Genomic DNA, 27,612 nt, shown 5'->3' with positions numbered 1-27,612 from the left:
ACATGGCTTAGCCACAGCCTCGGGGATGTTTCCAGAATGAGATTTTCACTCTGCAGCGGAGTGTGTGCTGATCTGCTAGGTTCGCAGGAAAGCTTCTGTAATGTTTGAAAGGTAGGAGACGAGTTACTAGCAGAAGTAAAGCTGTGAGGACGGGGCGTGAGTCGTGCTTTGGTAGCTCAGTGGGTAGAGCACTTGCCCGCAAAACGCAAAGGTCTCGAGTTCGTTTCCCGGTCCGGCACACAGATTTAATCTGCCAGGAAGTTTCATCCGATGTAACATACCTTCGGAACGTACCGAGAACTTATCGAACATGTGCAACGCGGAGTCGCTGCGTTCCAGAAATGGACGAACACCCCATGAAATAGGTGGTCATCATGTTTTAGCTCTTCAGTGCAGATGTAGAGTGTCGCCGAGCTCCTGAAATATCCTGGTTTTGTAGATTGATAACGGCAGAATGATGTAAGCCGGTGTGTTGTGGGTGGTGGCGCGGTTGCACTGGAGAATGTGACGTGCTCCAGTGGACGCTGTTCCGCTGCCTGTATCACCTGTCGAACTCCGCGGCTCAGCGGCGTGCGCTGATGGCCAGAGACGCGGGCCGGAGGCGGCACCCCGGGGCTGTGCCTCCTGGGGTAGGCTGGCCGCAGGGCCTCCGAGTGCTGGGCGCTGTCTGCGCGCCGCGACAGGCGCATGCATATTCATATCGCCCGATCGCAGAGCAATGCCAGCTGCTGTCAGCACACCGTCATCGCCAAGGAAACGTCTCTGCCGACGCAAAGGCACAACAGCCGTTACGGAAAAGCGTCCGAACAGCCACCCGTATTTTCATTCCTTCTTTCGCTGTTAGAAAGTTTGCTTAATGTTTAATAATGTTATACGGGGCGTTCAAAAAGTCTCTGCGCAGTGCCGTATAATTGTTAGCCGCACGTGCCTTATGCCGCAGTGAATATACCGAAATGAAACTCAGTGAAATACAAAATATTAATTTTGAATGCATGGTTTCGCGGCGATATGAATTGAAAGCAAGGGGAAACCACAGCGGTAATTTTTCCCGAGGGCATGCAGCTTTACCGTATGGTTAAACTTTGAGGTTCGCCGATGACACTGTAATTCTGTCAGAGACAGCAAAGGACTTGGAAGAGCAGTTGAACGGAATGGATAGTGTCTTGAAAGGAGGATATAAGATGAACATCAACAGAAGCAAAACGAGGATAATGGAATGTAATCGAATTAAGTCGGGTGATGCTGAGGGAATTAGATTAGGAAATGAGACACTTAAAGTAGTAAAGGAGTTTTGCTATTTGGGGAGCAAAATAACTGATGATGGTCGAAGTAGACAGGATATAAAATGTAGACTGGCAATGGCAAGGAAAGCGTTTCTGAAGAAGAGAAATTTGTTAGCAGCGAGTATAGATTTACGTGCCAGGAAGTCGTTTCTGTAAGTATTTGTATGGAGTGTAGCCATGTATGGAAGTGAAACATGGACAATAAATAGTTTGGACAAGAAGAGAATACAAGCATTCGAAATGTGGTGCTACAGAAGAATGCTGAGGATTGGATGGGTAGATCACATAACTAATGAGGAGGTATTGAATAGGATTGGTGAGTAGAGGAGTTTGTGGCACAACTTGACTGGAAGAAGGGATCGGGTGGTAGGACATGTTCTGAGGCATGAGGGGATCACAAATTTAGCACTGGAGGGCAGCGTGGAGGGTAAAAATCGTAGAGGGAGACCAAGAGATGAATACACTAAGCAGATTCAGAAGGATGTAGGTTGCAGTAGGTACTGGGTGATGAAGAAGCTTGCGCAGGATAGAGTAGCATGGAGAGCTGCATCAAACCAGTCTCAGGACTGAAGACCACAACAGCAACAACAACAACGCTTCCAGCCGCGTCAGGCGGTTAATATCCCACGAGCTTTCAACCGATCTCTCCTCAGTCATTGTTAAGTGGTAAGACTGACTGCTGTGTCGCCGTGGCCGCGTCGTTATATAGCCGCACTGCTGGCTGTGGCGTCACTAGTGCTCTCTTCCTCGCCATATATGGTAATGTTTTCATTCCGCGTCCGTCGCGCCCGTTTTAACCTCGCGATGGCCGACGGAAAGTCATTGAGTAAAACAGAAGTGATTTCTGGTGTTCTCTAAGGTAGTGTTATAGGCCCTTTGCTGTTTCTTATCCATACAAACGAATTTGGAGACAACTGAGCAGCCCTCTTAGGCTGTTTGCAGATGACGCTGTCGTTTATCGACTAATAGAGTCATCATGAGACCAAAACAAATTGCAAAACTATTTAGAAAACATATCTGAATGGTGCGAAAATTGGCAGTTGACCCTAAATAACGAAAAGTGTCAGATCGTCACATGCGTGCTTAAAGGAATTCGTTAAATTTCGGTTACGATAAATGACTCAAATCTGGAGGTCACAATTCAACTAAATACCTAGGAATTACAATTACGAACAACTTAAGTTGGAAGAAACACATAGAAAATGTTGCGGGGAAGGCTAACCAAAGACGGTATTTTATTGCAGGACACTTAGAAAATGTAACAGATCTACTAAGGAGACTGCCTAGACTACGCTTGTCCGTCCTCTTTTAGAATACTGCGCGGTATGGGATCCTTACCAGATACAACTGACGGAGTACATTGAAAAAGTTCAAGAAGGACATAACGTTTTGTATTATCGCGAAATATGAGAAGGAGTCTCACTGAAATGATACAGGATTTGTGCTTGACATCATTAAAAGAAAGGCGTTTTTCGTTGCGACGGAATCTTCTCATGCAATTCCAATCACCAACTTTGTCCTCCGAATGCGAAAATATTTTTTTGACACCGACGTACATAGGGAGAAACGATCACCACGATAAAATAAAGGAAATCAGATCTCGTACGGAAAAATATAGGTGTTCGTTCCTTCCGCGCGCTATACGAGATTGGAATAATAGAGAATTGTGAAGGTTGTTCGATGAACCCTCTGCCAGGCACTTAAATGTGATTTGCAGAGTATCCATGTAGATGTAGGCAGATGACACTTAGGTCAGCACTCTTTAGAAGGGTCAATCAAACACACGGGTTGGCTATACAACTCCCACTCTGCACTCTGTCTACTTTTGCTGTTACTCTTTAATCCTTGGTTGTATTAAATTCTGGTTTTGTTGTCTCAGTCAGGCTTTTCTCTATCATAAGTTTTTCTCTTGTAAACATTAGTTTTAATTATTGTTGTATTTCTCTAATAATCTGTGATTTGCTGAAATATATCTTCGCTCTGGTAGGATCGTTAGGTGTCCTTTCAACTCGCGGAAAGCCATCTGCGCCAATTTTCTGGCCTTCAGCGTGGTCATCTCCGGGAATACGTGGTCTCTGATCTCCAAGTTGCACAGCCAGTCGTTCGCGGCACTCTCCCTGCCCATCACACAAAACCCAAAGCACAGAATTCAGTGGCCTATCTTCTTTAACGCGTTTTATCAGCTGGACGAGAGGGTTGTATCGTTACACTTGACAATTTCGGCTAAACGATAACTCGAAAAATAACGCAAAACGGCTGGGCTTTCAAGACGGTGCCTGCGAAATCCTGCTCTCGAATGCGAAAATGTAGAAACTCTTTGGCTGAACTTAGCTTAATGTTCACACGGGATATTGACTTTTTTCCGAAGTTCGCGTATTTGCTTAAAATCACCGTTGAATTTCATAGTAGAAGACCTAGCTTGATAGTGACCTACTTTATCAATGCTAACATGTCAATCGATTGTTACGTATATCCGTAGGAGACTGTCTCTGCAGTGTGAATATTCCAAAGGGATGAAAATAAACTCTTTAAAATTTGCATAAATAGAAAAACACTTTCCCTGTCAACACGAAATTTGGGCATTGACAAATTTCTGCGGGCAACAAAATTTGGTAAGACACAATTTGTTGATGTTTCACCGAAGGAAGCTTGACTCCGTGAGCCGATATAATTTCTGTGCGGCTATATTCACAGTATAGTTGTTGAAAGTTTAGAGGCAGCATCTCTCGGATCAGAACTTAAGAAAAATCTTTCTTTTGAAAACTTTGTACAATGTTTAGTAGTGGAACTATTTTTTCTTTAATTTAACATATGTAATATGTTTTAATGAGGGAAATGAATGTAATGTGTCATATCAATAAATTAATGTAGAGAGTAGTTATTATTTTCAACATAAGATTGAAAAACAGCTAATAAAGACAAAAATAAATCAGTTATGTTAAAAATAGGTCGCAAGTAAATAACAACGAGATCTCAAAAACGTGCCCCGAGTTTAGCAGAAAATAACACCGAAATTCCTGAATGAGATTTTCACTCTGCAGCGAAGTGTACGCTGATATGAAACTTCCTGGCAGATTAAAACTGTGTGCCCGACCGAGACTCGGTCGGGCACACAGTTTTAATCTGCCAGGAAGTTTCAACACCGAAATTGACTGTAGTATAAAAATTAATTTTTTTCTTTTACCTAACAAAAATTTCTTGACTTGGCGGTGAAAACCTTCGTTTGCTAGGTGAAAGTTGATGTAAGTCAATGAAATGTTGTTGCAGGAATAGGAGAAAGTGAGATGACGTAGAATCAGATGAATAGGATCGATGTTAACAACCGTTATAAACTAGTCGCTCTTCGCAGTCCCAAGACACCTTGCAGAGCAGATGCGTCGGAACGTTACAACTGTTCATACTGTTTCTGTTGGTTAAAATCCCGTCATAGGACGCCAAGTATGACGTGTCTGATTTTGTGTTTTTGCTGTTTTTGGACTTTTAAGTATTAATTTTTACATGTTTATTTGCGAAATGGTTTTTATGTCTGTTCGTCTGGCATAATCTGACTGCAATACGAATTTTTTGAGAGAATTTGCAACATGCAAACTTCAACGTCGGTTCCCAGTCTTCATAGTGAAACAGTATTTTGATGAATCTTCTACTCTGAGGAAGTATTCTGCTACACACGCGCATAATCTGTCATTCCGGGAACTCGTCTGAGGATTGAGCTGTCCATCTGCCAACATCACGCCTGCTCAGTCGCAGCTCAACAAAATAAGTTTCCAGAGTGGCGTCTTACTTATATGAACCATGCAGTATAGTGTAAAAATGCAGCTTACGTTTATTAGCTACTTGCAATCACCGGTGCTGATGTGCATCTCATTAGTTAGTGGGGATGAAATATTCTGATATGATTGCACTTTTCAACTCTGGTTTTACATTAGTTATGGGGCAGTGTTGGGAAAAAGGTTTGTGTAACAGACTACGTGGCTTGATGATACCAATATTCTTCCAAACATTTTTTTTCCGTACCAGTTCCTCTTATCAAACATCTACATAAAATTGTGTCTGAGTTCAGGGCGTATTTAACTATTTATTTACGTATATAAAAATTTGAAATATTTTTAATTTAGTATGAATGTGAGACGGCATCGAAGGTTTCCTTTTTTCTTGTGAAATCCAGCCCCTTTCTCCCGCATGTTTTCACTTCCTTGGTCCAAAAGACTAGCATGACTTTCTCTAATAGTTGTTTCTACCTTGCAAGATAAACCGCTGCCCCTGCAGGCAACGATCCTGCCACTGTTGAGATCCTAAAGGTGCTGGAAAATATTTATCCTTCCTACACGAGACGTAAGAGGACATCTCACAAAAAAACCAACACTCAAGCACGATTTCTTAACGAGCAGCACTCTGAGTATTCTTTCTTTGTGGATGGCATTATTTCTGTTTACTTTTTGCCGTAGCGCTGAAATACACACAATTTGCATATCTATGCACATAGTACAAACGCTGGTTTGTCATTTACTGCATCCCGTCCTTATAGTCTTGTAGTTTTAACGGTTAGCAAAGTTCAGTGTTTTCGAAAATGTTGGTCACCGTACTTGCGTCACGAGCGTGTCACCAAGATAGTTGTGATTCGTTATTCCGGCTTCGTGCCGTCGTTACTGGCATCAGTGGAGCGGCGCCGTCTGTGGCTTGTTGCCAGTCAGTGGTCAGCTCGCGATCTTGAGGCACTGTGCTGCTAGCGAAGCGTCCTGCTGCTCGTAGCTGCGCGAGGGGAATGGCTACCAACGTCCAACAGACCGAGAAGTCGTGGGAAGGAGGTAAGTGGACATGAGACAGGAGGAAGGTAAGTGAATGTGAGCCACGTACAGCCTGCTACTCGGGTAAGTCCTCTCAACCTGACATTTCATGGACAAGGCCGACCAGAGGCGCAGCCGGTGAGGAATACCACACTCTACAAGTAAATGTTCTGCGCCTGACTTACGAGGAGAACAGGGTAAGTGCCATCAGCCGATTCCTCAGAAAGAGGGGTCAAAAAAAGCGAACACGTGTCTCGGCTTATCTGTAGATACTCGGCCGCTTCTGAGAAAATGAGGGTCAAAGTTTCTGCCGTATTTTATATGCGTTTTAGCACACGATGAGGTCAGCTGAAGCGGTGGTACACGTGGATAGCTTCGCGGCTTCACAGTTGGGCGTTCAGTGTTCGAATTAGATTATTGTTTTTATTTATTTCTTTATATTTTTCGTTTATCTATCATGTCAGTAGAAGATTACTATTCGAATGTTTTTTTATCACGTCAGGTGATGCAAAGGTGCTATAGTAAAATTACAGCTCGGTTTCACAATAAGTGCCATACATCTATACATACAATAAAATTGTACTGTCAGATGTCTGTACATAGGGGATATTTAGGAAAACTTAATATGAGCGGTCTTCATAACAGCAATAGGAGCCAAAATATTATTATCAGAATTTTTGTATATTTGTCTGTCTGTTTGTTCGTATGTTTGTACACACAACCCAAGAACTACTGCACGAAACTGCATGTGGCTTTCACAGATTTATTTTGGGAGGTATGACTTAAGATCTTGTACACGTTTCATCTTGATACGCGGCCAGGAACCTGAGTAACCTAAATATAAAGACTGTTTTCTTTAATTGGATCAGTACGGGGACATGAGAATTCATAGGAGATACAGGGAAACTTTCTTAGAATCTTCGGTGCTTTCTTGTTAAAACAATTTTGCCATAATCAACTTTTTGGTCAAGCGTGAGTTGTTCATCAAAATGAGTAAACTTAGCAGTTTTTTTTACGTGGGTCGAATCAGTTTCGTTTATATTTCATCTTATGGGAAGATAAAAAAGGATCAGGACAGGAGAAGTTTTATAAAACTAAAGTAAATAAACCAGGACAGAAATGATAGAACCTGAAAAAAGTAGTATTGTGGAACGTTTCATAACAATAATAATAACGTTAAAAATTTAATCGCCGGCCGGAGTGGCCGTGCGGTTCTAGGCGCTACAATCTGGAGCCGAGCGACCGCTACGGTCGCAGGTTCGAATCCTGCCTCGGGCATGGATGTGTGTGATGTCCTTAGGTTAGTTAGGTTTGATTAGTTCTAAGATCTAGGCGACTGATGACCTCAGAAGTTAAGTCGCATAGTGCTCAGAGCCATTTGAACCATTTGAAAAATTTAATCCCGTTATTCATAGATATTTGTAAATTCATTTATGAGTCGGTGCAACTATTACTTTTGATAAGTTGGTAGATTTGACGCAACTAAACACATCAAAAAAAGTTTTGCGTCACCTCGGTTTCTAGAGTTCTGGAACCAGTACAGAAAATTGGAATAGAGATCAACATAAACATCATTTCCACCCCTTTTATTTCTCATGAAAACCGCACATACAATGTCGTACCACCATGCAGCGAGATCTTCAGAGGTGGTGGTCCAGATTGCTGAACACACTGGTACCTCTGCAGAACCCATGAGTCTCTTGTGTAACCTTGCTTCTCCCATGCGTGTAACATGACCCCACCATCTAAGCCTGTTCGCCCTGACTGCTACATCTATAGAGTTCATTCGCAGATTTTCTTTGATTTCCTCGTTGTGGGCACCCTCCTGCCATTGTTTCCATCTACTAGTACCTGCAATCCTCCTAGCTACTTTTATATCTGTAACCTCAACCTTATTGATAAGGTAACCTGAATCCACCCAGCTTTCGCTCCCATACAATAAAGTTGGTCGAAAGATTGAACGGTGCACAGATAACTTAGTCTTGGTACTCACTTCCTTCTTGCAGAAGAGAGTAGATCGTAGCTGAGCACTCACTGCATTACCTTTGCTACACCTCGCTTCCAGTTCTTTCACTATGTTGCCATCCTGTGAGAATATGCATCCTAAGTACTTGAAACTGTCCACCTGTTCTAACTTTGTTCCTCCTATTTGGCACTCAATCCGTTTATGTCTCTTTCCCACTGACATTACTTTCGTTTTGGAGATGCTAATCTTCACACCATAGTCCTTACATTTCTGATCTAGCTCTGAAATATTACTTTGGAAACTTTCCCTCGAATCTGCCATGACAACTAAGTCATCCGCACTGCATGTGTTCACATATCTTAAGCTCACCCAGCCAGTCTATTGTTTTCAACATATGATCCATATATAATATGAACAGCGGTGGAGACAGGTTGCAGCCTACTCTGAACCATGAACTCAATTTACCGTCAACTCTAACTGCTGCCTGACTATCCATGTAAAGACCTTTAATTGCTTACAAAAGTTTGCCTCCTATTCCATAATCTCGTAGAACAGACAATAACTTCCTCCTAGGAACCCGGTCATATGCCTTCTCTAGATCTATAAGGCATAGATACAATTCCCTGTTCCATTCATAACACTACCCTATTATTTGCCGTAAGCTAAAGATCTGGTCCTGACAACCTCTAAGAGGCCTAAACCCACAATGATTTTCATCCAATTGGTCCTCAGCTAATACTCGCACTTTCCTTTCAACAATACCTGAGAAGATTTTACCCACAACGCTGATTAAAGAGATACCTCTGTAGTTGTTACAATATTTTCTGTTCCCATGTTTAAAGATTGGTGTGATTACTGCTTTTGTCCAGTCTGAAAGAACCTGTCCCGACCCCCAGGCCAATTTAATTATCCTGTGTAGCCATTTAAGACCTGACATTCCACTGTATTTGATGAGTTCCGACTTAATTTCATCCACCCCAGCTACTTTATTGCACTGCAATCTATTGACCATTTTCACGACTTCCTCAAATGTGATCCTATTTCCATCATCATTCCTATCCCATTGTACATCGAATTCTGAAACATTACTGATCGTATTTTACCTACATTGAACAGCTCTTCAAAATATTCCTTCATCTGCCCAAGAAATCCACAGGATTCACAAGCAGTTTTCCTGACCTGTCCAAAATACTTGTCATTTCCTTCTTACTTCCCTTTCGAAGATTGCTAATTACACTCCAGAATGGTTTTCCAGCAGCTTGACTCAAAGTGTCCAACCTGTTTCCAAAGGCTTCCCAAGATTTCTTCTTGGATGCTGCGATTATCTGTTTGGCTTTGTTTCTTTCTTCAACATAACTTTCTCTGTCTACCTGAGTTCTAGTATGTAGCCACTTTTGATACACCTTCTTTTTCCTTTTATAGGCTGCCTTGACTGTGTCATTCCACCAAACTGTTTGCTTAAAAAAAATGGTTCAAATGGCTCTGAGCACTATGGGACTTAACATCCATGGTCATCAATCCCCTAGAACTTAGAATTATTTAAACCTAATTAACCTAAGGACAACACAGAACACCCAGTCTTGTTTGCTTCATCCTACCTTTACACACTACTGTTCCAAGACATTCTTCAGCCACTTCTGGTACTGTGTCCCTGTACCGTGTCCATTCATTTTCCAATGACTGTAATTGACTACATTCAACTAACCGGTACCTTTCTGAGAACACTGTTATATACTTGTGCCTGATTTCCTTATCCTGAAGTTTCTCCACTCTTATCCTCCTACATATGGACCTGACCTCCTGCACTTTCGGCCTCACAATACCAATTTCGGTGCAGATTAAATAATGATCAGTGTCATCAGAGAATCCCCTGAATACACGTGTGTCCCTCACAGCCTTCCTGAATTCCTGATCTGTTATTATATAGTCAATGACAGATCTGGTTTCCCTGCCTTCCCAAGTATACCGGTGAATGCTCTTATGTTTAAAAAAGGAGTTTGTGATTACTAAGCCCATACTGGCACAGAAATCCAAGAGTTGTTTCCCGTTCCTGTTGGCCTCCATATCCTCTCCAAATTTACCCATAACCTTTTCATACCCTTTCTGCTCGATTTCCAATCCTGGCATTAAAATCACCCATGAGCAGAACACTGTCCTTCTCCTTTACTCTAACAACTACATCACTGAGTGCATCATAAAAACTATCCATCTTATCTTGATCTGTCCCTTCACAATGCGAATATACTGACACAATCATAATTTTCTTGCTAGACACTGTCAAATCTATCCACATCAGTCGTTCGTTTACATACCTTATTGCAACTACGCTGGGTTCCATTTCTTTCCTGATGTAAAGCCCTACACCCCATTGTGCTATTCCTGCTTTGACTCCTGACAGGTAGACCTTGTATTCTCCCACTTCCTCTTCTTTCTCACCCCTTACCCGAATGTCACTAACAGCTAAACATCCAGCCCCATCTTACTTGCAGCCTCTGCCAGCTCTACCTTCTTCCCAGAGTAACCCCCATTGATATTAATAGCTCCCCATCTCATTACCATTTGTTTGCCGAGTCGTATCTTAGGAGTCCCTGGTTTGTCAGTTAGAGGTGGGACGCCGTCACCTCCAAAGGTCCGAGGTATTTGAATTCACATATTCTTACAGTCCAAGCTTATATCAATTCTTATATTGATTCTTACATATTATTATTATGTTTATTCTTCAGGAAGATTTGGTGTGTCCCCTGATACCGAACGTACAAACATTCGAAACAGAAATTGCTAACATCATGAGTATCGCGCGAAGCCAAATTCCTTACAGTGACATTTCTTCGTGTGAATCTCACTCGGGAAAGAAATATCGTTAACGTTGTTGAAGATTTCACGCTTAACAATAGTTTCCTTGCAAACCATGCATAACGGATCATTTTTCCGAAAACTGGCGCTTGTACTTGATTGTGAATCAAGATACACTACAGGGATATCACCGTAAACACTTTAAAATAATTTTCTCGTTCATTTACAGCTTTTAAATTCGTTCAGCAGACAGACAATTAGTAGACGAATAACTACAACAGTGTCTCATCATACACTGGAAAACATTCGTATAGTAATCTTCTGCGACATGGGTAGATAATTGAAAACAGAAAATCAGTACAGTAATCGAGTTTCGAACATGGGGCGCAGGCGTCTAATGCCGTGAAGCTAGCTACTGTACCACCGCTTCGGTTAAACTTGCACTAAAAGACCGATAAAGTACCTCGAAAACTTTGACTGTCGTTTTCTCAGAAACGGTCGAGTCTGCTGATAAGCCGAGACGCGTGCTCACTTGTTTTCACCCCTCTTTCACTGAGCAAATTTTCTGGGAAATCGTGTGATGGCACTTGCCGGGTCCTCCTCTTTAGTAGTGAATAATATGTCTCATTACTATTAAATTAATGGCTTGTTTTTCTGTTACGTAATAATTGTGCTGTAACTCATTTAGTTATTCGTAGATACATTGATGGTCTCTGCTGTGACTTGGCAAGACAGCCAAGCCACTATGAGGAAGCCGAAAGGCAAGCGTTTAAGCTCACGCAGGCTGGCGTGAGGTCTGGAACAGTTAAAGGGATTGAGACTGGCAAATAAAGTACGTAGCTGATGGAATACTTAACTTTAATTCATAATTGGTGAACATCGGTCTGACGGTACATGCATCACAAGATAAATAGCAAATGATAATGGCGCCTTGCTAGGTCGTAGCAAATGACGTAGCTGAAGGCTATGCTAACTATCGTCTCGGCAAATGAGAGCGTAATTTGTCAGTGAACTATATCTAGCAAAGTCGGCTGTACAACTGGGACGAGTGCTAGGAAGTGTCTCTAGACCTGCCGTGTGGCGGCGCTCGGTCTGCAATCACTGACAGTGGCGACACGGGGGTCCGTCGTATACTAGCGGACCGCGGCCGATTTAAAGGCTACCACCTAGCAAGTGTGGTGTCTGGCGGTGACACCACAGTCTCTTTTCAACTATGATAATTCATTACATCACAGTGAGTGAAAAGATGCAGTCTGGTGGGAACATGAAGAGAGAGCGGCATGAAATAGCACAAGAACTAAGTCGCTGTTCTAAGGACTGAGTTTTCTTCGTATTTTACTAGCACTGTCAATTAATTTAAAAAAAAATGGTTCAAATGGCTCTGAGCACTATGGGACTTAACTTCTGAGGTCATCAGTCCCCTAGAACTTAGAACTACTTAAACCTAACTAACCTAAGGACATCACACACAGCCATGCCCGAGGCAGGATTCGAATCTGCGACCGTTTCGGTCACGCGGTTCCAGACTGAAGCGCCTAGAACCACTCGGCCACATCGGCCGGCCAGGGCACATGTTTAGGGTGCCGTGACTGTGTGGTGAAATATATTGCGAAGCAGCTATCAACCACTATACTGATGAAATATTTAAACCACTCGATTTTAACCTAATATATTGAACTGATCGCCATTTTTACATGGAAACCGAAAAGCCTTGTTCCACGACGTGTTTCAAAAGAAAACGACAGCGTAAACGTAGCACGCAACGGGAAACAAGAGCTACAAACAAAATACCTTTACCGGGTTTCAAAGTTATCACCATTAACACAATCCTGTCATCGGCTGTAAGGCTGCTGGTAACTGCCAGCAAACGCTTCTTGTGGAATCATTCGAAGCACCGTAGTCACGCGTTGTTGGATAAGTGCAACGCCTGCGAGTGTTCGTGAACAATAGTGTGGACACTGTCCTTATTGGTCTTCAACTCTTCGGCTCTCATTCTCGAGGTTATTCGCCGATTATCTACAAGTATCTGGGATTGTGCATGATGACACGAACACGGCTGATCCCCGCCACCTTCCTTTCCGTCACGAAAGCGTTTAAGCTTCACAAACACAATCACATTTTTACTCGCTACATCAACACCGTACTCTTGCACTAACATGCCAGGAGTCTTCGTCGTCGTTTTCCCTATCTGGAAGCAAAATTTCATATTAACTCGTTCCTCCATTTTGCGCTCTATTTTACAGTGACACGAGTGCGACAGATGCTTGCGGATGATAGGCGGCTGTCTTCTAGTATGAGGGCAGAAGAGTTGAAGATAAACAAAGACAGTGTAAGCACTAGTGTTCATGAAGTTTTGCAGACGTTAACGGGAGCCCAACAACACAGGCTCCTATGACTCTTTATCATTGACGATAAAATCTTCTGACTCATTAACCCGCGTCATAATCCTCTTCAGATTTATTCAATGTTCTACATTTCAACCCCTCCACTGGAGTCAATGGATGACTGAACACGGTCGAAAGGCAGTAACACGTCCAATTAAAAATGCTATTTTCCAGCGCTTTTTTCGGTGAAGTGGTTTTACAGGGCAAAAAACCTTTAGGCTGCTGCTGACTGGCCGCCATCATTGGGTAAATAGTGAAAGCAGATATGAAAAAGACGGGGAAACCGAAATATTATTGTTCCTGTACCACCTAGGTTGCTTTCTGATATTTCCCGCTCTCCGTGGCTCGTTATTTATTTTTGTGATAGCAAGAACCCACGGGGACGGAAGCGTGTAGATGTCAACTGTATTGAAATTGTACTTGTTCTTCGATATTTCAACGTGCAAGGAGTTCCTTTCTATAAATATTACTTTCTATGGGTAGCAATCGTATGTACTTAATATCCATGACCTGATCACATTCTCACTGGCGCTCTGCTAGCACTGGTTTTACGTTTTGTCCTTAATATGTGCGGAATTCGTGTTAGGTAGTGTGTAATTCTGTTGACTTTCGAGTTTCGCCTATACATTGCACAACCACACGTCACTTCATGTACCTCCACACCGTGAGGGATGCTTCGCACGTCCCTCGCAGGCTGGAAGAAGTCTTTTACCTTTTGTTGACTAAAACAAGTAATCTGTATATCATTTTTCCGAAGGTTTCTGCCTATGCAATAGGTTACTATAGTGACAAAAAATAACCTTACAGAGGTCCCTCGTTACTCTTGTTTAAATTATTGTTATTACCTCCTCGTTTGAAAGCTTTGTTTATGGATAGCTCAACATAGCCGTTGGCTATAAGAGTTTTCCTAAAAAAATCTAGTTCTGATGGCAAACTCTCATTATCACTAATGCCGCGGATACAAGGGTATTAAGACTGTCGTACTTCTCGGCTTGGCAGTGGTGCGAGGTGGCATCTGAATACCTATTTGTATTGTTAGGCTTCATATTAACTCCGAGCCGTACGTTACTGCCAGCTCTTTTGCAGATCAACAGTACCGAGAACATGAGGCCGGCTGCAATCTTCATTTCCATACTGAAGTTGATTTCCGGATGAACATACAGAAAACAGTAAAATTTATGCAGTTGCTCCCTAGTGTGTGGCCATACAACAAACGTGTCATCCATATAGCGAAGCCAGAAACAGGGTTTTAGTTCCGCAATACTTAATACCTTTCGTTCGAATGTTCCCTAAAAGTGTCAGCTGTTACGCGCTACAAATGAGAGCCCGTAACAACCCACTCACATCGTTCATGAAATTCTTGTTTACACCTATTCTCCGTCCGGACAGGCACTGAAAGACCCAGCGGTACCGACCCACCGCCGTGTCATCCTCACAGCCAAGGGGCGTCACTGGTTGTGGACACGGAGGGCCATGTGGTCAGCACACCGCTCTCCCTGCCGTCGTCAGTTTTCGTGACCGGTGCCGCTACTTCTCAGTCAAGTAGATCCCCAGTTTGCCTCACAAGGGCTGAGCGCTCCCCACTTGCCGACAGCGCTCGGCAGACTGGATGGTCACCCATCCAAGTGCCAGCCCAGCCCGAGGTTGCTTAACTTCGGTGATCTGACGGGAACCGGTGATACCACCACGGCAAGGGCGTTGGTTCGGAAACCAATCAGTGGACATAAATATGGAGTGTGTCCACGCTTCGCCTTTACTCTGCTGGAGACAGTTTCAACGAGCTGTCTGAATGTCTGTAAACGAACTACAACCGATTCTTCCGCAAGAGCAGAAACCAGGAAAGGTAGTGATGTTGGACTCTGGGGTCTGCAGCGCCGTCCATAAATCCGTAAGAGTTCGAGGGAACGGAGATCTCTTCTGAACAGCAAGCTGCTATGCATTGCAGATATGCTCAATAATGCTCATTCCTAGGGAGTTTGATAGCCAGCGGAAGTATTTTATACTAAGAATAGTATTTCTAGAGCCAATCTGTAGCAATTCTGGACGTGTGGGGTGTCGCATTGTCCTGCTGGAATTGCCCAAATCCGTGGGAATGCACAATGGACACGAATGGATGCAGCTGATCACACGGGATGCTTACGTACGAGTCACCTGTCAGAGTCGTGTTTAGACGTGTCAGAGTTCCCATATCGTTCCAACTGCACACGCTGCACACCATTACAGAGTCTCTACCAGCTTGAACAGCCCCCCGCTGACATACAGGGTTCATGGATTCATGAGGTTGTCTGCATACCCGTACACGTCCATCCACTCGATACAGTCTGAAACGAGACTCGTCCGACCAGGCAACATGTTTCTGGTCGTCAACAGTCCAACGTAGGTGTTGACGGTCCCAGGCGAAACATAAACCTTTGTGTCGTGCAATCATCAAGGGTACACGAGTGCGCCTTCGGCTCCGAAAGCCCATATCGATAATATTTTGTTGAATAGTTCGCACGCTGACACTTGTTGATGGTCCTCCATTGAAATGTGCAACAATTTCCGGAAGGGCTGCACTTCTGTCACATTGAACGATTCTCTTTAATCATTGTTGGTCCCTCTCTTGCAGGATCTTTTTCCTGCCGCAGCGATGTTCGGCGTGTGATGTTTTACCGTATTCCTGATATCCACGGTACACTCGTGAAATGGTCGTACGGAAAAGTCCCCACTTCGTCGCTAGCTTGAAGATGGTGTGTCCTATCGCTCGTGCGCCAGCTATAGCACCACTCATCCTACATATCTACCACTCGGTACCGGTCGAGACTCTGGGCAGGCCAGTCCACAAACGGCTGCCTGACGGAATTTTGTTTAAGACCGAGTGTGTTGTCATGCTGATACAAACCATCATCGACTCAGAATTGTTCCTCTGTTGTAAGCATTGCACAATGCTCTAAAATGGATTCATATCCTTCCGCACTTAGCGTTTTCTTAAGTGCAATACGGGGACCACACCCTAACCTCTATTGCGTAACACCATGTCCTCCGTAGGTCGCTGTTGGCCCTACACAAGATGGCAGGCAACGTTCTCCAGGAACTCGCGAACGCAAACCCTTCCATCGGATTGCCGCAGGGTATAGCGTGATTCATAGCTCCAATTCGCTCATTGCAGTCACCCACTGGGTGGCGTCGCTCTTAACAGTGCTTCAAGCGTCGTTTCGCACTTACTACAGATATGTGTGACTTATAAGGAGCTGCTCAAGCACTGTACCTTATTCTTTTTAAGTTCCTACTCACGGTGACTCTGTTACCAGACTGTTAGTAGCAGTTTAGAGCTCACGAGTAATTATTTCCACTGATTTCATGCAATGTTTTGCAACCATCCTGCGCAGTGCTCCACGGTGTCTGTACGCCAGTACATAAGGCTTCGTTTACCTATGTTAGATACTTCAAGTATCCATTCCACCGTCAAACTGTGGACTTTGATAGGTTTGGAATCGTTGAAGTGCCTCTATGTGATTGTTACTCAGATGACATCCAGTGTGATGTCCTTAGATTAGTTAGGTTTAAGTGGTTCTAAGTTCTAGGGGACTGATGACCATAGATGTTAAGTCCCATAGTGCTCAGAGACATTTGAACCAATTGACATCCAGTGACTATCCCACGTTCGAAGCTCTCTTGACCCACGCAGTCTGCTGGTGCTACTTCTCCCTAATGCTCGCCGCCTCCATTTACACAGAAGCGCCAAAGAAAGTGGTATAGGCGTGCGTATTTAATCATAGAGATATGTAAACAGGCAGAATACGGCGCTGCGGTCGGCAACACTTATGTAAGACAACAAATGTCTGGTGCAGTTGTTAGATCGGTTACTGCTGCTACAATGGCAGGTTATCATGATTTAAGTGAGTTTGAACGTGGTGCTATAATCGGCGCACGAGCGATGGGACACAGAATCACTTAGCTAGCGACGAAGTGGGGATTTTCCCGTGCGACCATTTCACGACTGTACCGTGGATATCAGGAATCCGGTAAAACATCACATCTCCAACATCGTTGCGGCAGAAAAAAGATCCTGCAAGAACGGGGCCAAAGACTATCGACGAGAATCGTGCAACGTGACAGAAGCGCAACCCTTCAGGAAATTGCTTCAGATTTCATTTCTGGGCCATCAACAAGTGTCAGCGTGCGAACCATTAAACGAAACATCATCGATATGGGCTTCCGGAGCCGAAGGCCCAGTCGTGAGCCTTTGATGACTACACGACTCAAAGCTTTTCGCCTCGCCTGGGCCCGTCAACAACGACACTGTCCTGTTGGTGACTGGAAACATGTTGCCTGATCGGACGAGTCTCGTTTCGAATTGTATCATGCGGACGGACGTGTATGCATATGGAGACAACTTTATTAATCCATGAACCCTGCATGCTAGCCGGGGCTATTCAAGCTGGTGGAGGCTCTGTAATGACGTGGGACGTGTGCAGTAGGAGTGATATGGGAGCTCTGACACGTCTAAATACGACTCTGATAGGTGACTCGTACGTAAGCATCCCGTGTGATCAGCTGCATCCATTCGTGTCCATTGCGCATTCCGACGGACTTGGGCAATTCCAGGAGAACAATGCGACACAGAATTGCTACAGAGTAGCTCCAGAAGCTCTCTTCTGAATTTAAACACTTCCGCTGCCCATCAAACTCCCTAGACATGAACATTACTGAGCATATCTGGGATGCCCAGCAGCGTGCTGTTGAGAAGAGATTTCCATCCCGTCGTACTGTTACGGATGTATGGACAGCGCTGCAAGATTCATGATGTCAGTTCCCTCCAGCACTACTTCAGGTATTAGTCGAGTCCATGCCACGTCGTGTTGCGGCACTTCCGCGTGCTCGCGGGGGCCTTACACGATATTGTGCATGTGTACCAGTTTCTTTGGCTCCTTAGTGTATAATGGGCTGTCACAATTTCGTAACTCCTTGTGATAGGTTCCGCATTGCGTAACTGTGTACGGATATTTTTTTTTCGGTTTTAATTAACTCGACTGCACGCATAATTCGATGGAGACGCATATATCTCGAGCAAATTCACCTCCAGTGATCTCAGTTGTATCTGCTACCACGAAAGTCAACAGCTATCCGCGGCGAGAGAGGAAGACAGACAACCACAGGAAATAACCTTGGTTGATACAAAAACAATATATTTTGGTTTCCCCCTCTCTTTCAGTACCTGCTTCCAATATTTACCCAGTGACGACCCACCAATAACAGACTGAAAATTTTTATTCAGTACTCCCTTCTCTGTAAAATCATTGTGAAATAGCCTTTCGCAAGTAAACACAGGACAGTCTTTCGACAGTGTTCAGCCTTCAAGGGACATCAGTCGAGCCCCAAAGAAGACATCAGCAGAGGGATCGCAACGTAGAGTACTGTAGAATTCTGAAGAGGAGTACGTCGCTCCCTGATGACTCGTAAGGTTTTACCGGTGCGGTTGCACAGCTACTTTGGTGCAGAGCTGCCCTTAAAACATGCACAGACGAAGGAGCAGCTGACATCTATTCTGGTACGCCACACATTCGAGTACAGAAGTCACAGCAGGTGGACTCGAGCCGCGGTAAGTACGCTCGCCTCAGCCACTCGCGAGTAGCGCGCCCTGACTGCCGCGTGCCCACAGCGCAGGAGGAGCTGCGCTCGATGGCGATCCGCGAGGCGGCGCGCATGTACCTGCACCACCCGACGTCGTACTACCTGTCGGCGGGCCCGTACCTGCCGCACACGGCCATGTACCCGGCGCACACGCCGCCCGCCGTCTTCCCGCCGCCGCTGCACATGGGGCCGCCGCTGCCCTTCGCCGTGCCGCCGTCGCCCGAGTCTCCGCCGCAGTCGCGACCGCCCACCATGTAGCCAGCCGGCGCAGCACAGTGAGTACCCACTCTGTACTTATACCACTTTTCGTGCGCGACAGATCTCTGCTCTTCCCAGCCAAAACCCAGCGTTCTAGCACTGGCGCTGTGTGGTTCCCAATGGGGAATATTGGGGAGGGGTTTCCAGGACTGTCAATCAGACAATCAAGGAAATCGTCAAAAAATCATGCTCCGGACCTAGGTTCTGGAACTACTCTGCCTGACGGAGGTAGTTCCCAAACACATGGGACATGCTTGGATGTCAATACTATTTCGTATAAGTAAAAATCAGCATGGATTCCACAAACAAAGACTCTGCGAAAGTCAGCTCTCTCTGTTTCTCCATGAGATCCATAGAGCCGTAGGCTGATGCCGTGTTCCTTCAAGAAGGCGTTTGACACCATCCAGCACTGCTGTTACAAGCTTATGGAGTATTGGACCAGATTTGTACTGGATTTAGGAAGGTTATGTAGGACCGTTATTGTTTACGATGAATATAAACGATGTAGTAGACAGAGTTGTATGCTCTGTAACTCTTTTCGCAGGTGACATAGTTGTCTACGCCAGAAGACAATACCTATTTGCAGAATGACCTGTAGAGCACCGCTGATGGTGCAGGCTCTGGCAGTTGACACTGAACCTAAATAAATGTAACGTATTGCGAGTATACAGAAGTGAAAACCAGTAGTGTACAGCTACACTACTGATGACAATTTGCTGGAAACAGTATCTAGTGTAAAAAATCTACGAGATCTTAAGTGAAATGACCATATACAACAAATTCGAGGCCTATTCGAAAAGTAAGGTCGGATCGGTCGCAAAATGGAAACCACTGTGAAAATCAAAAATGTTTTGTTTGCAACAGTTAGCTACACTATGCAACTACTTCTCTACATAGTTGCCTCTCCGATTTAGACATATGTCGTAGCGTTGTACCAATTTTCCAATACCCTCGTCATAGAAATCAGCCTCCTGTGCTTGCTGCCAATTCTCTACGCTGGTCTACAGCTCGTTGTCTGTGCCAGAACATTGTCTTCATAGCCAGTGGTTCATGTGAGAAGAGATGAAACTCTGGGAGAGCCTATAAAGAGCCCTATTGTAGTTGATCAAACACTTCCCATCGAAAACGCTGCAGGAGCATCTTCATTGTCGCTTCAGAGTGCGGCCGAGAATTGTCATGCTTGAGGAAACGCATGACAGCTATGTTTTGCGGGCTGCATGACATCAGGCGAAATCTGACTCCAGGCCCACGTACTTGGCGGTGGATACTATTGTTCTAAGCATCTTTACGTGCTCACTGTGGGCTCAGAACATGACGCGATCGACGGGCATACTAGAGGCACTGCATCCGTGCAAAGCTTCATCGGATTTCACTATGGCTTCTATTTCGCACCCCATCGGACCTTCCTTTCCAAATAGCCCTCATAGTAAGAAAAGCAGAACCCAGACTGAGATTCGTAGGGAGAATCCTACGGAAATGTTACTCATCCACGATGGAAGTGGCTTATAAGGCGCTTGTTCGTCCTATTCTAGAGTATTGTTCATCAATATGGAATCTTTATCGGGTTGCACTAACAGAAGAGGTAGACAAGACCCAATTAAGAGTGGGACGTTTCGTCACGGGATCGTTTAGTCAGCGCGAGAGCGTTACAGAGATGTTCAGCAAACTCCAATGGCAGTCGTTATAAGAGGAGCGTTGTGCACTAGAGAGGTTTGGTGCTGAAATTTCGAAAGAGCATTTTCCAGGAAGAGTGGGACAACATATTACTCCTCCCATGTACATCTCGTGTAATGACCACGAAAAGAAAATTCGGGAAATTAGAGCTAGAAAAAGGGTTTACCGACAATCATTATCCCCAGGCGTCATTCGCGAATGAACAGAGCAGGGGGAGATCAGTTAGTGGTACCAGGAGTACCCTCCGCCATACACCGTTAGGTGGCTTGCAGAGTATGATGGTGATCTACATGTAGATACACACCATTGACTGGTATATGAATCATTACACCTCCAGCTACGAGAATGGATTAGTGTTGCTCGTCTTTAGTGTCGTTACCATGCCTGATAGGGTATTTAAAGGGCGTGATCAGCGTCACATGCTGAATGATCACTGTGAACGATGCGGTGATGCCGTGCACTATACGGATGCATGGAGGATCTTATGTGACAGTGGCGTGATGGTGGACTGCGTGGGAACGTCAGGGCAGGTGTATCATCGTCAAGCTTAGGGTCGACCACGTGTGACCATTACAAGGGAGCCACCCCGTGTTGTGTTGTGCACCAAGCACACTGTAACCCCTTCACAACTGCTCCTGTCATCCGAGAACAAGTAATAGACTCCCTGGAACATTCTCTGTCGTATTGATATTAGTATGCGACGTCTGCTCTATCGGACATGTCTGTCAGAACGGACACCACATATCAATATACGAGGGCTATCCGGAAAGTAAGAAACGATAGGTCGCGAAATGGAAACCAGAGTGAAAATCAAACCTGTTTTATTTGCTATAGTTAGCTACAACTTCCAGCTACTTATCTCCATAGTCGCCGATCCGACTTAGACGTTTGTCGTAGAGTTGTACCAACTTTCCGATACCTCCGTTATAGAAGGCACCCGCCAGTGCTTTCCGTCAATTCTGTACGCTGGCCTACAGCTCGTTGTCTGTGCTAAAATGTTGTCTTCATAGCCAGCGGTTCATGTGAGCAGAGATTAAACTCAGAGGGAGGCAATTACGGGCTGTGTTGTGGGTAATCAAACATTTCCAATTGAAAACGGTGCAGGAGCATCTTCATTGCCCCTGCAGAATGCGGCTGAGAATTATCTTGAAGAAGAAACCGCGTGACAGTTATGTAATGCTGGCTGCATAGCTTCAGGCCCTCGTACTTCGCGGGAGACACTATTGTTCTAGGTATCTTTATGCGCTCCCTGTGTGCTCAGAACTAAAAAAAACGACATAACGCGATCGTCGGGCATACTAGAGACACGGCCCAACACACCTGAGCAAAACGCCATCGGATTTTCACTATGGTTTCCATTTCGCGACCGATCGTCCCTTAATTTCCGAATAACCCTCGTATATGTATGAGCGAGGACGGCTCTAGGTACTTTCAGTGGAGATGCACAGTGTCTTCTGAACGCCTTTGGGACGTAACGAATGCTATGGGCACTGAAACTAGCGGATGGGGGTGCCACTTGCACGTGACAGAGAATTTGGGTCGAATGGGAAGTCGATATGGGATGTCATATTCGCTTAAGTGCCACAGTCCGTTTTATCGATCTTTCTTTATTCTGATAACAATCGCTATGAAAGCTCGTGCCGGAAAAGTTTAGACTCTTGAGCTACTTGATGACACTGGAGTTGCAATTTCGTGTTCGTAGACAGTAAAACAGGAGGCATTACTTTTCGAGCAAGACTGACTGTGACAAACAAAATATTTCTCTTTCCTACTTTCTTTTGTTCTCTGCACCTTCACCGTGCATATTGTGATGTTAATAGCGCCACCAACAAACAGCTTTGTGGCTGCAATGAATGTGTAAAACGTACATTAGGCTTTCGATTCTCACTAACCGTAGTTAGGCAGCAGATAATCGTTAGGCGGGTTGTTTTATGGCACGGCAGGTCGCTTTACGGCTAAGATTGACGGCAGATAGCGGTAATGCGAGGGAGATGCCGAGCTGGGCGAATTAACATCTGGCCTCGCTGTAGCCCGCAGCGCCATCAGTTGCAGTCGCATTAGCTGACACAGCGGCAGCTCCTCAGCAAAGTCCTTGCTCTTTCTAGATCCATTCTTAGCTGCGTGGTCAGAATCACTTGTTTCCTGACTACAGCAGGACGACTTAAGTTGGAATGACATCATCCATATACACACATCAAAAAAAGTTTTGTAATACTCTGCTTCCGAGAACTCCTGAAGATAGACGTTGACTGTGGACATTGTATTACAGACACAGTCTCTTTTGACTGTTCAGAGATGTCACGAAACCCGCCCAAAGATCGAAACAACCATGCATGAGCAGCGTCCATTAGATGGAGAGGGTCCGTCAACCGATCATTTCCAGTCATTCCACCAGGAAGGAGGTACACGGCTCAAAACGTCTGTAGTTCAACCGTGTATAGATGGTCAATACCGCGGCTCGATCGCGTCCGCATTGTTACTTTGTGTCAGGAAGGCCTCTCAAGGAGGACGGTCGCCAGGCGTCTCGGAGTGAACCAAAGCGATGTTGTTCGAAACTGGAGGAGATACACAGAGACAGGAACTGTCGACGACATGCCTTGCTCAGGCCGCCCAAGGGCTAATACTGCAGTGGATTACCTCTAACAACGGATTATGGCTCTGAGGGACCCTGACAGCAACGCCACCACGTTGAATAATGCTTTTCGTGTGGTCATAGGACGTCGTGTTACGACTCAAACTGTGCGCAATAGGCTGCATGATGGACAGCTTCACTCCCGACGTCCATGGCGAGGTCCATCTTTGCAACCATGACACCATGCAGCGCGGTACATATGGGCCCAACAACACGCCGAATGGGCCGCTCACGATTGGCATCACGTTCTTTTCACCGATGAGCATCGCGTATGCCTTCAACCAGACAAACGTCGGAGACGTGTTTGAAGGCGACCTGGTCAGGTTGAACGCCTTAGACACACTGCCAAGCGAGTGCAGCAAGGTGCAGGTTCCCTGCTGTTTTGGGGTGGCATTATGTGCGGCCGACGTACGCTACTGATGGTCATGGAAGGCGTCGTAATGGCTGTACAATACGTGAATGCCATCCTTCGACCGATAGTGCAACCATATCGCCAGCATACTTGCGAGGTATTCTTCTTCATGGTTAACGATACGCGCCCCCATCGTGCACACCTTGTGAATGACTTCCTTCAGCATAACGACATCGGTCGACTAGGGTGGTCAGCAAGTTCTCCAGACAAGAACACCATCGAACATGCCTGGGATAGACTGAAAAGGCCTATTTATAGACGACTTGACCCACCAACCTCTCTGAGGGATCTACGCCAAATCGTCGCTTAGGAGTGGGACAATCTGAACCAACTGTGCCTTGACGAACTTATGGATAGTATGCCACGACACAGGCAAGCATCAATGCAAGAGGACGTGCTACTGGACATTAGAGGTACCGGTGTGTACAGCAATCTGGACCACCACCTTTGAAGGTCTCGCTTTATGGTGATACAACATGCATTGTGTGCTCTTCGTGAGCAATAAAGAGGGCGGAAATGATGTTTATGTTGAGCTCTATTCCAATTTTCTGTACAGGTTTCGGAACTCACGGAACCGAGATGATACAAAACGTTTTCTTATGTGTGATGCCTTACTACTTTCGATCGTCAGTCGTTTACACAAAATTGTAAGACGAACGTTTCCGTTCTTGAGTCTCGTTATTATGACACCAGCGAAGAAGTGACACATCGTGAGAAAGAAGTATACTCTGCAGATCACGTGCTCTGGGCCCCCAGGTTGATCTAGTTTGTAAATAAAACCAACCTACGGTCAAATATTCTTTCTGTACCCAGCAACACCCCTGCTGCTGTTTCTTTCTTTGCCCTCGTCAATCAGATAATCTCACCCAAGAGCAGGATTGCTGAACTGTAGAATTCTCTACGCTGAAACCAAACAGCTTCGACATCAAGATGTTCTGTCTGAGAGGAATTTACGGGTTGGGTGATGAGGTCTGTTAGTTCCAGGATTTTGCTACGGCCTGTAAGCAGGGAGATAGGCTGATAGTTTTCCTCAGGAGAAATACGTTCCGCGGTTTATGTAGACCTAGTAGCCAGACGAACAAGAGTCGCAAGAGTTGGCTGAAAATGATTTTGAAAGGTCTAGACCAAACAGGAGATACGGATCTATACTCTCTCCATTTTCATTATAAAAACCATTCGTGGAAGGGTGCACATTTGAAGCTGTCGATGAACAAAAGGAGATAGAACGGCCGAGAACGAGATGGATTGAAGGAAGTAGGGAAGCAATTGGTCTCATCATTAAATATCTCCGGGAAACAGCACGAGACCAATTAATTAGGAGTGTCCTCGTCAACATGAAAATGGACAGTCCGAGACCACTTAGCAAGGTATCATCGTCATCAACAGAATTGTCACTTATAATTTTGTCTATGGATAATGTTACGTTTATTCCATTGTTATGGCTCTTTCCTTCTCAAAACAGAAACATGAACAGTTAAATCATTACTACCCATACACATAGAGCACAGTGATATACGAATATTTGTTTTTGTGGCAATCTTACGCAGCAGCTGTTATGATCAGTATTTTTTTCTTTTTTTTGCCTGTTGAACACGTGGCAGTTAAAGAATATTTTTACCAGGAGAGTTTCGCTTTTATTGATAAAGCATTTTCTGTGGTTGTTCTGGAAATATAGAGACATAATATATACCTACGTTTTGGTCTTTCAGGTAACATAACCGAATGATAACCGAATAACGCTCCTTATCTAAATATGGCCACCCTGTATAAACTCTCCAACAAATGGCGCAATCATGCGTTATTACTGTAAACTTCTTCAGAGGGTACTGGTAAGCTTCCCACGCAAGAACTTCAGAGCTGAACTACTAGACGGAACTCCTCCAGGTACAATCGGGGCAACTCATCCTTCTGGATGTATACAGCTGGACTTGTTCACGAAATGGTTCCAGCACTTCATCAACATTGTCAATCGATCCAAAGACGATCCAGTACTCCTGATTTTAGATGGCCACATCACGTACACTCGTAACATCGGCGTTATTCTGCTTGGCCGAGATAATGATGTTTCCATAGTTTGCCTCCCGCCGCACTGCACTGATAAAATGCAACCATTGGAAGTTTCTTTTATGTTGCCATTGAAATCATACCATGCCCTAGAATTTGAAAATGGTTGGATGCTCACGAAAGCAGAGTTCTTACCCATTACCAAACAGCTGCTCTGACTGGGCGTGCTTACATAAGAGCTGCAAATATGTCTATGGCTATTAATGGTTTAGATCCACAGGAATTTCCCCCATTGATGAAAATACCTTCGACTCACATTTTATGGAACCAGACCGTGCTCCAGAAGTTGATAATCGTACCATGTCACGTAAGGTTACGGAGTTGCTGGTTATAGTGTTGACACATAAGTTTTCAGGTTGTCTACGTATCCAGTTATGCTGTCCACTGATGTGATATATATAGCGATCGTATCAACCTGTTCCGCCTGAGGATGGCGTATGAAGCGCCGAAACTGGTTGCAACAAAATAAATAAAATTACAAGGACGGCTGTAGGCGTTTTATTTTCTCACGACAGTAAACGGCCGTCGTCCCAAAGAACTCTTGCCAAAAGGTTGATCACACAAAAACTTAAGGCAATTCGATCTGTGGCTGTCATCAACCAAGCACTGCCTCCCGTCGCGGTTCGGCTACCCTTACCACAGGCTCACCTCACAAAAATATTACTGTGGAAGCACATCAAAGGAAGCAAGACAAGGAGGAATCAGCTGCGAGAAAGAAGACAGGTTGAGTAAACCGAAGGGGGAAAGAAAAGTTTCTTCCTCTGAATCCTCTGAAGATTCTGTTGCTGATGAAGATTTAGATTCAAATTCTGATGAAGTAGATGTCACTGACGAAAATGACGGCGGTGAAGGTATGAAATGCCCAGCGTGCTACAAACTATATTCGCAGTACAACCAAGGGCAAAAATGCATTCGGTGTGTACAGTGCTTTTTGTGGAGCCGTGAAAAATGCTGTGGACGAATCTCACGTAAAACTGCGTTTATTTGTGCTCCTCGTTTCATACTTTAATTTTAATACTCGTTACTTTTCTAGAATTAACTTATTTTTGTAAGTTCTTATGTGTTTTGCGATTTGATTACCAACTGTCTAAGTTTCGTGTGCCTTTGATAGATAGGGGCCATATTTGAATCACCTTTCTCATAAATAAATCAATGCCACTTTTTTGTATTATTTTTTACATTCTTCATAAAGTTATTACAAAAGTTGACCCTGGCACATATAGAAAACATACTTGGGTGTATAATGACACTTTCAGTTGTTTTTCTTATAGCAACTTGATGAATTTACAAGTGATAATAAAAAGAGGGCTCGTATTTGGGAACCTTACCTTATGGATTAAAAACCTTATAAAGCTGGCAAATAAATTACTTTTCATGTTTTTGTCTCTGATTTACATATTCTGCACACCTTTGCTTTTCTCTTCGTTGTTAGCGGGGATTGAGGTCCAAAGAAACTTGGTTGTACGTTTACTTTCGGCAGTTTTTCGCCATTTTTTGAAGTTACTTTTTCTTCCACTGCATACGTGTGTTTTTTCCACTTCACCTTCCTTTTGCTAAACTTCGCTAGAGAAATACTACAGCAGTTTTACGTGTTGCGCGCTCAGCACAGTGTTTTATCATTGTTCGTTTGTTTCCTGTATATACTCTGATTGTTGCCGATTCAAATGGTTCAAATGACTATAAGCACTGTGGGACTTAACATCTGAGGTCATCATTCCCCTAGACTTAGGACTACTTTAACATAATGAA

At 44.5% G+C, this 27,612-nt stretch overlaps 1 protein-coding gene across 1 annotated transcript in view; it reads left to right on the top strand.

The window, feature by feature from the left end:
• Positions 1 to 27,612, top strand: part of LOC124553510 (protein doublesex-like) — an 831,649-nt gene that overhangs the window by 602,316 nt on the left and 201,721 nt on the right. Inside the window, exon 4 of the mRNA XM_047127396.1 lies at positions 18,852 to 19,098. Coding sequence (XP_046983352.1) covers positions 18,852 to 19,081 — 230 coding nt within the window. The 3' untranslated portion in view covers positions 19,082 to 19,098. The remainder of the gene's footprint in view (positions 1 to 18,851; positions 19,099 to 27,612) is intronic.

The sequence above is a fragment of the Schistocerca americana genome, chromosome 1 (assembly GCF_021461395.2).
Source record: "Schistocerca americana isolate TAMUIC-IGC-003095 chromosome 1, iqSchAmer2.1, whole genome shotgun sequence".
Lineage (NCBI taxonomy): Eukaryota > Metazoa > Arthropoda > Insecta > Orthoptera > Acrididae > Schistocerca > Schistocerca americana.
This window is presented reverse-complemented; position numbering and strand designations above follow the sequence as displayed.